At 36.9% G+C, this 16770-nt stretch overlaps 2 protein-coding genes across 7 annotated transcripts in view; both read right to left on the bottom strand.

Moving 5' to 3' along the window:
* C8B (complement C8 beta chain) overlaps positions 1-4648 on the bottom strand; it is a 46894-nt gene extending 42246 nt beyond the window's left edge. Inside the window, exon 1 of the mRNA XM_056845195.1 lies at positions 4557-4648. Coding sequence (XP_056701173.1) covers positions 4557-4648 — 92 coding nt within the window. The remainder of the gene's footprint in view (positions 1-4556) is intronic.
* Positions 4649-15343: 10695 nt separating this feature from the next.
* The window catches only part of DAB1 (DAB adaptor protein 1), a 761363-nt gene continuing 759936 nt past the window's right edge, over positions 15344-16770 (bottom strand). For 4 of the 6 annotated variants that reach the window (XM_056844015.1, XM_056844020.1, XM_056844017.1 and 1 more), the window contains one exon: positions 15344-15490. The gene's annotated coding sequence lies outside the window, so the exon portion shown is untranslated. The remainder of the gene's footprint in view (positions 15491-16770) is intronic. The other 2 variants (XM_056844018.1, XM_056844019.1) reach the window with 1 other exon arrangement.

Raw genomic sequence — 16770 nt, 5'->3', positions numbered from 1 at the left:
AACCTGGATTAAACCAGTTGACCTGCAAGTTTAGTTGTATACCATGGTAAGTGGAGTTATTACTTCAATGTGCTCCGTTCAAAAAGCAAGTGAGAAGGAGTAAGGCCCATGCAAGAGTACAGCAACAAGATGGGTTTGCACACTTCTAGCTTGATGGTTTGCCATCATGTCTGAGTGCATCAATACAACAGATTTTCCCAACAATCCTTAAACACACTGATTTGTAAGACTTGTTTACTTCCATAGAGCTTACTTGTGAGTAAGTGCTCACAACAGCAATTTTTTTACCAATGAATTTTCTGAAAGTAATGTGGATGTAACACAAAGTTTTCTTTGGCCAAACTCTAATTACAAAACAAATTAAAATGAGAATTAATTTTCACCATCTGTTAATAAAAACATCTATCAGCCTTGATTGTGGTTTATTAGACACACTGAGCAAGGTGTTTCTTTAGATATGAGAAGTGATTAAAATAAACCACAAATGGAGATCAAAGTTTTTTGGGGTAGCCATTTTCTAGACAGATTCAGACAGAAACAATGATGATATAACTAATCCGGAATGCCACTGGTTCATAGCTCTCTTTCCAGTTCCAGGGTCCTGAAAACTAAATCAGCTCAGAAGAATGTGAATATGGGAAAGGTATACGTTTTCTTTTATCTCAAAAAATTCCAACTGCCTGCCCATTTATGAATATTATAATAATCTCAGTCTTAATTGAGCTATTTACAAGCAACAGAACAATTTACACTGACATCCTAAGAACACTTTCCAGGGAGTAAGCCCCAGGGAATAAAATGGGAATTACTTCTGGGTAAGTATGGCTTAGTACTGTTCCTTGAGTGCTGTATGGGCCACAGAAGTGACATGATCCTTGGCACAGAATTCATGGACTGATACAAAAAGAGAGCAGAAGTGCAGATTGAGAGAAGAGAAACTGAAAACAAACAGAATATGACTGAGTGTGCATTGAAAAAACAGGCAAGGTCAAGCTACAGTGGTTCAGAAAACATTTCCCTAAAGGTATGTATTTTTGAACTTTGGCTTACAAGTAGGCTCACAAGTTCCAGGCACAGACTGGCAGAAAACATAAAGAAAGGAGACAAAACTAAAAAGAGATTGTGCAGCTCAAAGAGGCTGAGACAGAATATAATGGGGGCAGGAAAAGTTATTTATTTTTTTATATAATTTTTTATTGCTTTTTTATAATTAAACAAAAAATAAACAAAAATAAAATCATAATACAATACGAACAAAAAAAATACAAAATCACACAGAGAGCACTATTACATCCAGTACAAATACAATATATGTTATCCTTCATAAAGTATATAGTGCCCAAATCTCCACCACCCACCTTTGTGCCCTCCACCCTTGGACTCCCGGAGTGGTGTTATGACAGTATTTAAAAATCTATTATTATAATCATTTATTAAAAACACATTAATCTATAATTCATTAACTATAGCTGTAAAGTCCATTTTTGCCAATTTATCCCAATATGCAGCGGCCTTTAGCCATATTTTTTTAAATTCATCCATATCTTTACCATGTAAAGAATCTGTAAGTTTGGCCATCCGCATATACATCCATAGCTTTTCTCTCCAATCTTTAATTGAAGGTTTATTTATTTGCTTCCAGTTCTTAGCAATTGTAATTCTAGCTGCAGCAAAACTATATTGGCATTTGACTCTATTACCTTTATCTAAATTCTTTTTAGGAATACCCAATAGACAAAAGGTAGGATCTTTTTTTTATTTTTGAGTTAATCAGATTATTAGTTTCCTTTAAAACTAATCTCCAAAATCTCTTAATTTTATTACAACTCCACCAAACATGCATAAATGTACCTATATTCATTCCGCACTTCCAGCAAAGACCCTCGTCCTCTTTTTTCATTTTGCTTAATAATACAGGAGTTATGTACCATCTATAAAACATTTTATATAAATTTTCTCTTATTTCATTGGAAATGGTAAATTTAAATTGCTTCTTCCACAAATTTTCCCATACTTCCAGATCTATATTATAACCTAAATCTCTCATCCATTTCACCATCACTGGTTTAATCCTTTCCTGTTCCAAATTAATTTCTATCAGTAATTTTACATCCTACCTATCAGTCCTTTATTCCCCTTAATTAATATAATTTCAAATTTAGATTTGGTATAATTAAACCCCGTTCTGTTATCTTTATTAAATATATCTCTTACTTTATAATACAAAAACCAATCTTTAATTTGAAGCTCTTCTCTAGTTTTTAACATCCAAATCCCATCCTTACATTCTATCATTTCTCTATATATATTAGTATCCAGATTTAAATGGACTCAGGGCAGGAAAAGTTATGAACAGGGAAAGATAGTGGACGGCTTAGAAAAAGGACACACAAACAGGCAGCCCAGGGTGTGGGCTTTACATGATCAAAAGGTCACAAGAAAAGAAAGGTATAGAGGGGGACTGGACACAAGAAATACTCAGCTAGTAAGACATTTCAGTAGTCCAGATGACAGATTACATCAGGAAGAAGAGCCAGTATGGTGTAGTGGTTATAGAGACTAGAATCTGGGAGATCCAGGTTTGAATCCCCACTCTGCCATGAAAGCTTGCTGGGTGACTTTGAGACTGTCACTCTCTTACTTCACTGGGTTATTGTGAGAAGAAATGGAGGTTATGGGAACTGTTGTAAGCTGTTTACATCCCCCATTAGAGAGAAAAGCAGGGTATAAATATCCAAACAAACAAACAAACACATAATATTAATAGGAGCACAGAAAAGGGCAGAATTTGACAATGTAGTAACAGGAGATATAGTACTATGTGGTGTCTGGATTCTTGAGAGTGCCATGAAGGAATCAAGGATCATTCTAAGAGGCAGAAGACAACATTACCTAGAAAAACTGTGTGGCCTAGAAGTGCAAATGAAAAAAAATAGAGCTTCATCTTTGCCATATTCAGGCTGAAATATCACTGGGACATCTATCAGAAGTTATGGGTGAAACAGCAAATTGAACAGAACGAAAAAAAGGTCCTATGTAGTAATGAGGACAAGGTATTTAAAATGGTAGCAGAAACGTTGAGAATGAATTGGATCGCCTCGAGAAAGGGGCAAAGACTGTGTGAGAAGGATTAAGCATTGCATTCCCTCATTGGGAAATAAGAGAGATATGGAAAAAGAATAAAGAGAGGAAGAGGTGTGAAGAAGAACCAGAACATGACCACAGCAGCGTCCCAATACCCTTTGAACTTTATGGTAATACTTTGAGAGATGTATTTCCATGGCTTTATACTGCTGTGTTGGTGTAACACATAAAGGCATCAAGCCACATGGACCAACTGTGTGGGTTTTTCATATGGAACTGGCACTCCACAAAAAGAGAGTACCAGTTCTGCAGGAAAAAACCCACCAATAACCATACAATCTGCATTCATGCGTTGCAGGCCTATAAATGTTAGTGCTTTGGGATGAACCATTGAAGAAGTGTATCCTCTGAGTTCCTGTAATGTTTAAAAGGTAAAGAAGGAAAAGGGTTCAAAATTATTCGTGACGGATGGTCCTGAAGTTGGATTGAAAAGGTTAGTGCTATTACCACAACAATATGGTATGTGAAAAAATCAGACTGAAGAGGCAAAAAGAATCGTGTTGGAAGGAAGCTAAACACTACAGAGGTAGATGAGCCATTGGGTGACCTTGCTTGTGAAGAGAAGGGTGGGCAGCTGATGGGTGAGAGGGATATGAAGGAGAGGAGAGGGAAGGTAAGAAAGACCGAATCACCAACATTAAGAGAGCAGGGCACCAATAAAGTACATCTAGTCCCACTAGCCCTATCTCCCCTTAGTTATGTTGTTGAACACCTGACATTTCACTGCTCATTGCATTGTTCTTTAATGCCAGCCAGGCAATAGGTCCTGCTTTAAAGAACTGTATCAAAAGGAGTGTTGCGCTGTATCTCTATGAACCATTATTCATTTCTGCTGCAAAAGAAAAAAAAATCTCTGTGTTCCCCCTGTCATTCCATAAGCTCATTTGGGAACAGCAAAGGGGACCCATTCACAGAATCACTTTCCCAGAGGTGCATCACCACCCCCAGCAGTACATGTAGATTTTGTGGCTCGATTGAGACCATGCATGCAAACTCAAATAGAGGGATGGAGCTATAAGCCAGACCTCCTTGACCTTCTTCAACTTGAGTAAATCCTGTTATATTTTGGGGTACCTCCATGTGCAGCAGAGCAATGTATAAGGAGTAAATTGTATATCATATTATGTCCAAATTTCTTTTTCCTTTCTAATTTAGGCAATGATATAGTTACTAGAGGAAATTTTTCTGAATACGAGCAGTGCAGAATTTCACAAACATTAGCAGCTCTGGACTGTCAAAGTGTAAACTACTTTGCAATATCTTCATTTTATGAGTCACTTTGCTAGTGTCCAGAAATAGGTCAAAAGTCACTTCTCTTCCAATATAAAAAATAAAAGCAGAAGGTTACCGTTACACATAATTATTTATTATGTTCTGTACTGATACTTGTTTGAAAAACAAAATTCACTTACCTGGAGCAAGGCAAATTTAGGAAGCCTAAGACAGCATAGATGATGGAAATTCTCAACAGGCGCAAAAGGAATGGTATAGATGCTACAGACATTATTGTAAAACACTGCAGACAATAGACAGCCACATTCCAATTCAGTTTGCTACAGCTTAGAAGGCAAATGGATTCACAGTCAGCCTTTCCCCCTGGACAAACAAAAGATACAGCACTGTCTGGTAAACATAACAAACAAGTTTCACTGGTAGCAGAGAGCCTTCTACTGGGCCACCTGGAAAACTGTTCTGAGCAAGTTAGAGAAAAGGCCAACTAAAGTGCCATTTACTGGGTTGTCTTACATAGTTTGATTTCACAGAGCTCAAAATGACAGAAATCTAAGACTGCAGTTCTGCAACCAGTAATGAGATCTGGAGACCCACAGACTTCAATACATGATAAGCTACAGATCACAGCCTGTCTTGAGTATTGGACTAAGGAATTAAATTAAAATATACAATCCTATAACAGCACTGGAAGATCCTGATAGGATTTTGGTCACTGGTAACTCTGTGGCCATTTATGCATGGGAAGTTTTGTTTTGGATTTGCCCCTCTCTAGATGCACATTTGTCCCATCCAAATTCTCAGAACTCAAAATGCAGTTTTGAGAATTTGAATGGGAAAAATATGCATCTAGAGAGGGACAAATCCAAGGCAAAATCTCTTATCCATAAATGACCTGTGCGTCCTCAGAACCAAACATTTATTTATTTCATTTTAATTTACATGCAAAAAGCCTTCAAAACTAGATTTAACTTCAAATACAGATTTAATAGTAACAAGAGCTACCACTAAAACTTTTTAAATATTGGATTAAGCTTAATGATTTCATTGTGCCCAGTTGGATGCAGGGATTCCCTTCTGTTAAGTCTGATGGAGAAACCCTTTGTTGGAAGAAGTCTTTGTCAGTCAAAGAAAGGAGAGATTGGATCCAACCCATTGAAAACAGTTCTCATTACAATATTTTTTTAAAATAGAAAGAACACCTAAAAGCTAGACAAAGCAGTCTGCAGTTCAAATGCCTAATAGGACAAATGTTTTACTACCCTTCTAAATGTAAAAAGATTGACTGGGTTTCTGTTGTGAGGGAATTCTACAGGTCAGGTCCATACTAATTTAAATAGCGTATAATAGGATTGTACACTATTGCAGCTGACACCTCTTGCTAATAGAAAAAGAGAAACATCTATGCCAATCATTTTAATGTTTGTGAATTAAAATTATAGCCTTTTTATCACAGTAAACTTAAAGGTGTCATTTTGACACGACACTTTGAAATCTTTCCTAGGAAGCCTTTGGAGGGAATGGCTTCAGGTTGGTAAAGTGACTGGCATTGATTAGGTTCAAATTATTAGCATGCTTGAGCTGACTTGCATAAAGCCTTTGGTTGTAGTCCTGATTGCTCTGTGCCCTTGTCTACCATTCTGCCTTGGCACCTGCTCAGCTGCTTGCTGGGCAGGCTGTATCACAGCCAGTGGATTCAAGGGAGGCCCTCCTCCTCCTTCCATTAAAGCATTTGGCTGTTGAGTCTTCCCAAGTACACCTGTGCTCAGTCTTGCTTAGCAGTAAGACAAAGTGCCTACAAAGGGATGGACTACAGATGAGAGATGTACAGAGGAATCACTAAAGTGAATACTCGGTTCATGATACTCCATGCCATGCATGAAATGCTGCAGAGGCTAGGTGGTGAGGTGGTATGGAGGAGGAAGGGAGGGCTATACTGGTCTCCAGCACAGTGAAGAGGTTGCATCTTTTATCTCTTGACTGAGTGCTGTAAAGATATTTTTGCCCATTATCAGGAGCACTGAAAGAAGAGGTTAATCCAGTTGCATGTTTCTGTGGTAATATATTAGCATGTTATTTCAGAAAGTGCAAAACAAGCAAAAACATTCACTTCTTCCAATACATCACTATTTTATCTATGCTATTTTATCCCACTTTACAAATAAGAATTTGTTCAAAGTGAAGCTAAGAACATACTGATAAAATCAGCATTACATTACAATGGCTACTTTACTTTCTTTTAGGCAGCAGACTAAAATACATCTTTTTTTTTGCATTACATCTGATCACAGCCACATGGAGGGAATTTGGTTGGCATTATTAAGATAATATTATCAATATTTCTAAGAATAGTATTACAAATAATATAATGAAAACTACCTTTGTAGTTATTATATAAACAATGGCTATTTTGTGGAAAAAATATGAATTTGTATACAGTCGATTTCTCTAATCAAAACTGAAAGGCCAAAACCAAGAGCTGAATTGCTGCAACTTGTTCTGAATGGTTATTGCATTCAGATGAATTCAGCCTGTATTGCCTCATTCAGATGTAAAGGTGAAAAACTAAATCCCCTCCTTTTGCTTCTTTGCAACAGCAAGCAGCATTTCAAAAGAAACCAGTGCCATATTGGCCAACTCATTACGGGAAGTGCTCTGGAAAAACCTGAGTTGTGTCATCTAGTTTCTCCACTGATAACCTTTCCCCTTCACATCTATTCAAGGAAGACTAACCATTAAAAAAGATGGTTTGTTTTGTCCAAAGGGGTTTGTCTGTTTCAGTACCAGAGGTCCCCTTTCTAACAAAGATGTTTCTGACTGGGACTTGACCTTTGATGAGATCGATCTTGCTGTTAATCATTAGTGCAGAGATACAAGTCATTTACAGGAAAGTTTATGGATCACTGTTTGCACAGAGGGGAGGAATAGAAGCCAAGATTATAGATACAAAAATGTTGTATGCTTTATAGTAGACCATCTAGAACAGAATTTGATGTACAAGTGTGAGCAAGGTCAGAAAAAACAATTCTAACCTTAAATAGAGGAATATCATTTAACCCAAACTCTCAATTTTATTGATCTAGTGATAACCATATTTATATTTATATGGTTATATTATATTTATATGGTTATATTATATTTCAATAAAAAGCGGCAGTTTTGAAAAGCTCTCCTCGTGCTGGCAGTCTTGAAACAAGCATGTTGCAAGAAATTTTTAAAGCGACTAATATACATTAAAGCATGTAGAGTGGCTACATGACTTGTTACAGATGTCGCTTATTTCATGTAGAAACTGACAAAATTTCTGGTAGGGTATGAGCTTTTGTGAGTCACAGCTCACTCCTTCAGATACAGCTAGAATGTGAGTCCCATCTATCCTTAAGTAGAGGATAGATGGACTCACATTCTAGTTGTATCTGAAGAAGTGAACTGTAACTCACAAAAGCTCATACCCTACCAGAAATGTTGCTAGTCTTTAAGGTGCTACTGGACTCTTACTCTTTTCTACTGCTACAGACAGACTAACACAGTGACCCATCGTGACTTATTTAATGTAGGTAGCCACTGTTAGGCTGAGTATTCAAGAGCTGCAATGGGTACAGATTGCCTCAGGGTTGTGTGTGCTTGGCGTTCCACATACTATGACTACAGAACCTGTATATTGCATTGTTATTACAAGTTTGTTTTTGCTATTACATACATTTTCAGTTCCATTGTGGGAACATCACCCTCTCCCTTCTCTCTCTTGTACCTATACACTTACTATGCTACCTTTCCAGGTGCTGGGCTACTGGTGGTGGCTAGCTAACCAACCAAGCAACAGGCAGGTAGGCAAGTGGGGAAAAGGTTGTTCTTGCTCTGCCTTCCTAGATGCTATTTAGATGTGCCTGAAGTAATACACTTCAGGGCATCCTGGGGGAAGTAGTCCTCAGTGTACCTGCCATCTCCTCCAGGTCACAGAGCTCCTGACACACCCATCCATTGGCTGGCTGCTGGGGGTTGTCTGGTGCAATATGAGCCAGCACAGTAAGTATGGCTATGGGGGTAGGCAGAAGACAAAGGGGAATCTTTCTCCATCCTTCTGATTTCCTTGCTCTAAAACACAGTGTGAGGCTCTATCTATCTATCACAACAAATAAATTACATTGCACGCATTGTTTTCCCCCCTATTTGTTTTCATTATTCTAATGAAAGCCTTTAATGCTTTTTTCATTAATTGAGAAATAAATGCACTTTTCCATTCAGCTATGATTTTCTGTAAGCTTTTAGGCATGAATGACGGTGCTGATTTGAGATCTAAAGTCCCCAAAGTATTCATTCTTTTAAAGCTTAAAGTATACCTTCCCAAAAATTATTCTTATTTTAAGATTGGCTGAGAATCCTCTGGTGCATAGGAAACGTATTTGGTGACTGTTCCACTATTATGACATTCATTGTCTAGACCAAAACTTGAGCATCTTTTATAAATATTTCCCCTTGTAACAGCAAATACAGGACAGCAGCAAAATGGGCCCACTCACAGAAAAGGCAAGGGCTTCTGCATATTTAGAACAGTCCCTTCATATCCAAAACCAAACCACAAAAACACACATTTGTAAACTGAGGCAGCAAACATTCCACTGAAGACAGCCTGATGCAGTCTGAACCTAATTGCTCTCCTAGAACCATAAAGGGTCAAGATCATCAATTAAAGGGGCGGAGAGAAAAATAAAAGGTGGGGAAGGCACTGGCCTGTTAGTGTACCTCATCAAACAGTATCTATATCCCCATGAGGATATAGGCATGGGGCATCTAGAACCCCAATCATTCCCATGCAGCCAGGAGAAGCAGAGATAAAAATAGCCTTCTCTTGCTCAGTACCATAAAGGTTTGGACTGGGGCTTGAGAAGCTTCTTGCTCTAAACCTCAGTAGCCCACACTGCAGGGCAATTATATTATAGTGCCAGACTGTTGAGATTCAAGAGAGGAAGAAGTTACGTGGTCATCCCTGGAGACCAGGAACACTCTAGTATTGGAGTGAGTCTCATCTTCCTACCACCCACAGTTCCTTATAGCATCCAATTTGCATGGATAGTATTGAAAAATATACAGACCACTTTATTATTGTCTGACCTGGATGGGCCAGGCTAGCCTGATCTCATCAGATCTCAGAAGCTAAGCAGGGTCAGCCCTGGTTAGTATTTGGATGGGAGACCACCAAGGAATACCAGGGTTGCTGTGCAGAGGAAGGCACTGGCAAACCACCTCTGTTAGTCTCTTGCCTTGAAAACCCCAAAAGGGGTCGCCATAAGTCGGCTGCGACTTGACGGCACTACACACACACACACACAAAGAAGTTGGACAACATATTGTTAAAATACATAACCACAATGGACTTCAGTAGGTTGGATGCAGTAAAAAAGTTTACTGAAGGAGCTGGTAGAGTGGATCTTTCCTTCCCTTCCCTTTACTGAAGCAAGCTGTTATTTGCGCTGAAAATCCTCTTGGTGTTGGAAGAGTCTCATAAATGAAATGCACAACAGTACAGGATGCTGTAGTAAGGAGGGAGAAATCAGCTAAAATCACCTCCTCCTTCCTTCTCTTCTGATGCAAGCCATTTTCCCTGTAATTAGGATGAAATTCTCAGGCATCCTTTGTGACAAATTTGAGAGAGATGGGAGAAAAGATCACAGTTTTATAGGCAATTAAAATGAAGCCTGTCTGTGAATCAAAAACAATTTGAAGCTGTAGGACCTAGAAGAAAAGCAGCATACCTGAGTAGGCAGTGGGAAACATTTAGCCACCCTAAGAAAGGCAGATTTACCCAGCATGCAGATGTTTGCTTAAGGCACCCCAAGAAAGGCAAGCAGCGTTACAGAGCAAGAAGAGGGAAATGTTTGGCAACTAAAGCAGGCAGGCAAAATTAGGAGTGTTTAAGTTTAATTTCAGAGTTTTAGAGTATCAGGAGTACCATTCAGGAATACCATGCTGCTAATCTGTTTGTGGGCATTTTTCTAGTTTGGGAATATCTGCACCTGAAAATCATGCCCTTAAAAAAGGAATTAAAACAATGGATAGGGATTCTTATCAAAACTGTGGAGTAAGACCCGTATTAGCTCAAATTCCACTGAAGATATTTGCATCTTGCAAGGGCTGAAGTGGGTCTTTTACCACCGTGCAACACTGCCTTAAATTTTAATAGATATAGTGAAATCGGTATGAGCAGTGCTTTCTCAACTGTGTTTTCCCCAATGTTACATTTACATTCATTTATAAAAATGCAAAGCAATACCATGCTGTTGGTTCTAAGAAAGCCATGAGATGGATTAATAAAGATAGCAATTAATAAAATAAAAAGGAAACCATTCCCTATCCCCAAATGCCTCAAACAGACATGACTTGTGAGTTCATCAAGGAGTTTTCAGTCTTGTACTCATTAGTAGGGCTAAACGCAAACAGTTCCATAGCAATAAGGCTTTTTGGAACTGTAAAAAACAGCCAAAGTACACATTGCTGGATAGTTATTTTATGGATAGGCTTGATATCCCACTCTTGTAGCAGTTTAATTTCAAAAGGAAATAGGTTATGATATTACTACTAACCAGGGAATCCCAACAGGGTATCACACTGTTTTGCAGCTAACCTGGAGATATTATATGATGCATAATTTATTTTCCTACATAATTCTGTTTACTACCAAAGGGGAGAAAATTGTATTTTCCTGAGCAGATCCCTATTTATTGTGTGCCTGAAATAGACACAATACACATGAATTCTGAAGCAGATATGCAGGGGGGCGGTGGACATGAGTCAATATAGCTGGCCATTAGTTTAGTTGTTCAAAGTATAAAAATGCTGATGTAGCTATAAAAATGATATTAATGGGCTGTTTTTTTCACAGCCCAACCCTATCCATATTTACTGGGATTTAGGGGATTTACACCCATGTGTGTATGCATAGGATTGAAGAACTAATAACCTGTCTATCCATGGGAGGAGAGCTAATTATTAAAGACAGTATCTGTCAACTATACCCACATCACAGTTCTTTATCCCTTGCCTAATATTACAGGCATACCCTGATTTGGTTTCATATTAATCTATGGACGGTTCCAAAACAGTGTTCAACTGTATTTGATATTTTTGAAAGCATATATCATTAACTGTAAATTCGTTATGAAAATAATGCTTATTGATGGCACCTTTTATTCATATTGTAATTGGCTGTTTTACTAGTTGCTGTTTCCTGTTTTTTTTTAAAAAAATTATTAAAAATAATTAAAAAAATTATTCTAGATAGATTGGTTTTCGTGTGAGTAGTTTTATTATCCAATTGTATTGATTTATACGTGTAAACATCTCTGATTGTTAACTGTATCAGGTTATGTAAATAGCAGAAAGATGGTGGATAAATCTATCACACATACACATAAATAATCATTTATATTGGCAATTTCAGTTGTGTCCTGGCTTTTGATGGAAATGGAGAGCCAGCAGTGGTTAAGAGCGCCTGACTAATCTGGTGAACCGAGTTTGATTCCACATTCTTCCACATGAAGCCTGCCTGGTGACCTTGGGCTAGTCACAGTTATCTCAGAACTCTCTCAGCCCCACCTACCTCACAAGGTATTTGTTGTGAGGAGGGGAAGAGAAGGTGATTGTAAGCTGCTTTGAGACTCCTTAAAGGTAGAGAAAGCGGGGTATAAAAACCAATGCTACTGCTGCTGCTGCTTCTTCTTCTTCATCTTCTTCTGACTTAATACTGAAAAAAACAGAACATTTGCACAGAGACAAAAAATATCAAGGGATCCGTGTGTGAGAAAACATGCACAAAAGCAAGTCACTCCAACCTTCAGCTGATGGAATTTAAAGAGTCACTATAAGGTGATATTGAGCTATAGTCAGGGATGGCAAAATGGCCAGCTTCATACATTTAGTAGCATAATTGACTTGAAAAATTAAAACAGATAATACCTATGATTTTGAATGTTTTTATTTGTAACAGTATTACATGGTGTGTTACAGAAATTAATGGAAAATTCTAAAAATTGGTTGTCTTCTGCTGAATGCATAAAGTTATACATAAAGTTAAAAAAAAGATGTTCAACAAATAAATGGTTTTCCTCTGAGGTAAAGTTAAAGTTGATCTAGAAATGTACTGCAAAACAGTCATTTTTATCTTTCGTTTCTTTATTAAAAAATACGTGTTGTAATGCAGAAATCAAAATGAGTCCAAGTAGAAGGTAAACATCTTTGCAAAGAAGGTGCCCAGTACATTATTCGATCAGAGGTTTTGTCAAGACAATTGGATGACTATGAGCTATCAAAATATTTCTGCAATATGAGAGGGATCAAGAAACTACTGGAGACAGTACAGAATGATAGGTTGGATTTCCCTGGTTTAAAATTTAAAGTGACAAATTTAGTGCTAGTGAAGAATGGGAGGGAAGTTTTGTTGGCTCCCCGGACCTATTACTTATCTACAATACTGTTACAGTGCAGGCTCCCATATTCTGTTGCATCTAGATAATCATCTGATAGTGTGACATGGTAGCTGTGGAGTCTCATTTCAAAAAAATAGTCAACATTTACATGAAGCAAACTTCCTTGTGATTTCTGATTTTCAAATTCAAAGTTTATTCATTTTTATAGCTGCTGATAGTACTGGTTGCAGAGACTTGACCCAACTTTGGCAAGTCTCTCAAAGCCCTATAATTGTTGTCTTTATTGAGCCTATTTAATTATGATTTCAATGATTTGCTTAGTAACTGAAAAGCTAGTGATCATGATACACTCCAAACATTTATGAATGAAGAATTGAAATACTGTGTTCCTATGGTCCAATGTTCCAAGATAAACACAGCAAATAACTTTGCTAAGGAAGAACATAGCATCTTTTATTCATATCCACATTTGAATGGTATTGTTAAAAGAAAGAAATACTTGTGGAATGTTGCCATCTCCTTGATTAAATTAAAAATACACAATCCCACACATCTTGAATAGATACTTTTTGCAACATTCTTTTGATGTGAGTTTGCTCCAGAGATTCTGATAACATCTAAAGAAATAAAATGGTTGGAAGTGTGCATTAGATCTCACCTCTGCACTGATATTAGAGACTTAATTTCCACATCTAGCATATTATCGGCACACTTTATTACCTACTTCAAAGTAACTGGCTGCATTTATGAAATTTGGTTGTCAATATCACCAAACTGTCATCTTGTTTCAGCTTTCAGCTATTTCCATAAAATGTCTTCACCTAAATCAATCAAACATATAGAAATACACAATTCCAGGCCTACATAAATCAATGAAAAATACACAGAAATCTTGGTGTTTCCATTTAAAAACATAATCTGTTTAACCCTAAAAACAATTCACCATTTGAGTTCATTAAGTTTTTTTTAGTGCTAAACCACTAAAATTTAATATATTGTAATCTGCATAGGAACATCACATTTGACCTGTATAACAATTCTCTGTAGGGCAAAAATATATAGATTCTTTATGCAAAGCATGTGCTAAAGATAGGAACCAAACACTGCACTTTTATTACATAAATGTAAAAAAAAGAGACAGTTTTTTTAAAAAGTTGTTTCTGATTTGTGTGTAAACAGTTTCATTTTTATTTTTTGAATTATGAAATGGCTATGACATGTGATTTCTTTTCCTGTAAAAATGTAGAGCATGTCATAATATTTGTATGGTAAAATCAAGATAGTAAAATTATGTATTCCCATCAACTTTACTAGTTGCTGACAAGCGAGCTGATGCCGGCGAATGAATTTAAGCCTCGGCCCATTTTTAAAAGCATGTGGGGAAAAAAACCATATGTGATGCAAGAACCACAAACTGGGGTTTCCGCACTTCCAAAGTACTGCCATTTGCTACCTTCTCTACAGTGTCATGGCATTATTAAAAGAATTCTCATAACATTAATATTTACAAAAAACCTGGCAAATTTCATTCAAACTCCTTAAAGCCATTTCCTCTTAAACATTTAAAGAGTTTTAACAGTAAGATTTTTTTTTAATTTCAAGTTATAAAATAAAAATCCCATTTGATTTTTCTGATGTACAAAAAGTGATAAAGATGAACGATTTGATCACAGATTCAGTCCATTATTTCAAAATTCATGCCATCTTCATCCTGTTAATAAAGTCCATTCCAATCAAATCCAGACATATACTGGAATTATTTGGCAAATGATTTTTTTTTCTCTTCAAAAATGGCACACAGAGAAGAAAAACACTTGTCTGCATAGCATTACAGCAGCAAGATATCAAAGAAATAAAAAATATTCCTTTACTGGTCTTTGTTTCAAGAGTTCCCTAGGAAATAACATATTGTTTGTCTTTTTGTCATCATCATTATTTGATGTCCTTTCCTACCCACAGCAGTATTCAAAACAGAAAAGCAGCATTTCTTCTTTTGATGCACTGGAACATAAAGGTCCATTTGGCAACATTTTCCAATCGAGACAGATAATCGTCAGAATGGCATTCCATGGTTTCAAGTTAATAATTGTTTTCACAGGAGGCATTTAGCTGCAAGAGTCTGTTAACAGTTTAAAAAAAGAGAGAGAAAAAATGAAATGTTCGAGCACTTCCCTCCCTTTCACATATGTCATTATGGAGTGGACAGCAGGATCAGTCTGGTATGGTTGTAAAAAATATACCATATCATAAAAATGTGCAGCCGCATAGGTAAATTGCTGTTGACTTGATGAAGTGTTTGCTTTCTGTTTGTTCTCTATATTATTTAACCATTATTTGTATTTGTAAGAGATTTGAATTGCCTGCTTTCAAGGAGAAAGGAGATGATAATAAGAAAAAAATGGCTTAGCTATTTGAAACTTGTAAAAAAGAGGCAAATGGTTTTGCTTGGAAAATAGGAGTTTTTAAACAAAAAAAAACAATGTTCTACCATAGAAACGCCACTGGTTGCTGACAGATCTTGCTGGCTGAACCAACCCAGTGAAGGGATTATCCTTGATTCTCTGTGACCAACTGAAAGAAAATGTGAGAGCCAAAGGCCTGGCAAGGTTGCAGTTTTTCTTTTGAAGCACCACAAGCGTGGGTCAACGCTATTTCTTAGGTCTGTTGATCTGGGCGTAGAGAGGTTCTCTTTCCTGGGGACAATGGAAAGAACAGTGAATAAAGATGTCTCCAGTCCTTTGCGCAAACACCTAGCTGGAAACAGATTGAGGCACTATCCAAAGAAAGTAGCTGAAAAAACTACAGGTTGGATTTTATAATTCTCTGATGCTAATGGCGTTACTTTCCTCCTGCACAAGGAGGCTTGATCCACTGCCACCAGCAGGATTCAGCCCCGTATTTTCATCCTTCTATTCTGAATTATCATGGCTTTCCAGATGACAATTTTAAGAAAAAGTATTTCATTAATTTTGTGTGCACAACAAATGTTTGTTCAAAAGTCAAATGCCATTCTAAACTGAAAGGATAAAAATGAAATAACAGAGAATTCACATACATCTCAAAGTATTTTGTAATTCTTGATTTTAATTATCCCATTTCACTAAAGAAAAAATCAGTTTGAAAAACAAGGAAATGGTTGTCCTGCAATCAAGAGAATATTTCACAGCTTATACCATATATTTTCAGCTGACATATTCAACCCCAGTTATCAGAAGTAGTAATAATTCGCTCTAAAATTAACTTAGGTTTCCATTAAACAAATAAGTTAATAATTGAACAATGCCCATGTCAGTTAAAAATAAGCATTCGACAAGACTAATATGCAACAAATTACAGATTTAAAATATAAGAAATGTTTAATTTGTCCATGACAGACTTACCTTCTGAACCACAGCAGAACATGAACAATAAAGAGATGGCAAACACAACCATACAAATGCCAAGCAATGTGAGAAACTGCTTTGATGAAAATATCAGTTTGTAAAGAACTAAAATTTATATAAATTGTTGCAATAAATTGAAATAAACACTAAGTAATATTGGTGTTGGACAGCCTTGAGGGAATCATTTCTGCTGGATGCCTCCCCATAGGGTATAATGGTGCACTTATATTAACTATGGTTCTCTATGCATAATTTGCATGAATTCAGATTTGCTATCTTTTTTTTCTTGTTTGTGTAACTCTACTGGTGACAATACAAAGTTTCACCATCGTGAGTAGACTGGGTTGTTGGGGAAGGGTCATGGGTCAGTGGTAGATCACATGTTTGGCATTCATAGGGTCCTAAAATCAATCCCCAGCATCTCCAGATGAGGGATCTCAGGAATCAGGTGCTCAGAAATTATTTTGCTTTGAAATCCAGGCAAGCAACTGCCATTCAGAGTAGAGCGTACTCAGTTCCATGGACTAACTGACTTAAAAATAAGGCATACTCATAATTTGTATTACAAGTGGGGACCCATGAGAAACTCA

This window comes from Euleptes europaea, chromosome 2 (assembly GCF_029931775.1).
Source record: "Euleptes europaea isolate rEulEur1 chromosome 2, rEulEur1.hap1, whole genome shotgun sequence".
Classification (NCBI taxonomy): domain Eukaryota; kingdom Metazoa; phylum Chordata; class Lepidosauria; order Squamata; family Sphaerodactylidae; genus Euleptes; species Euleptes europaea.
The sequence above is the reverse complement of the archived record's forward strand: the minus strand, read 5'-3'. Positions and strand labels throughout refer to the sequence as shown.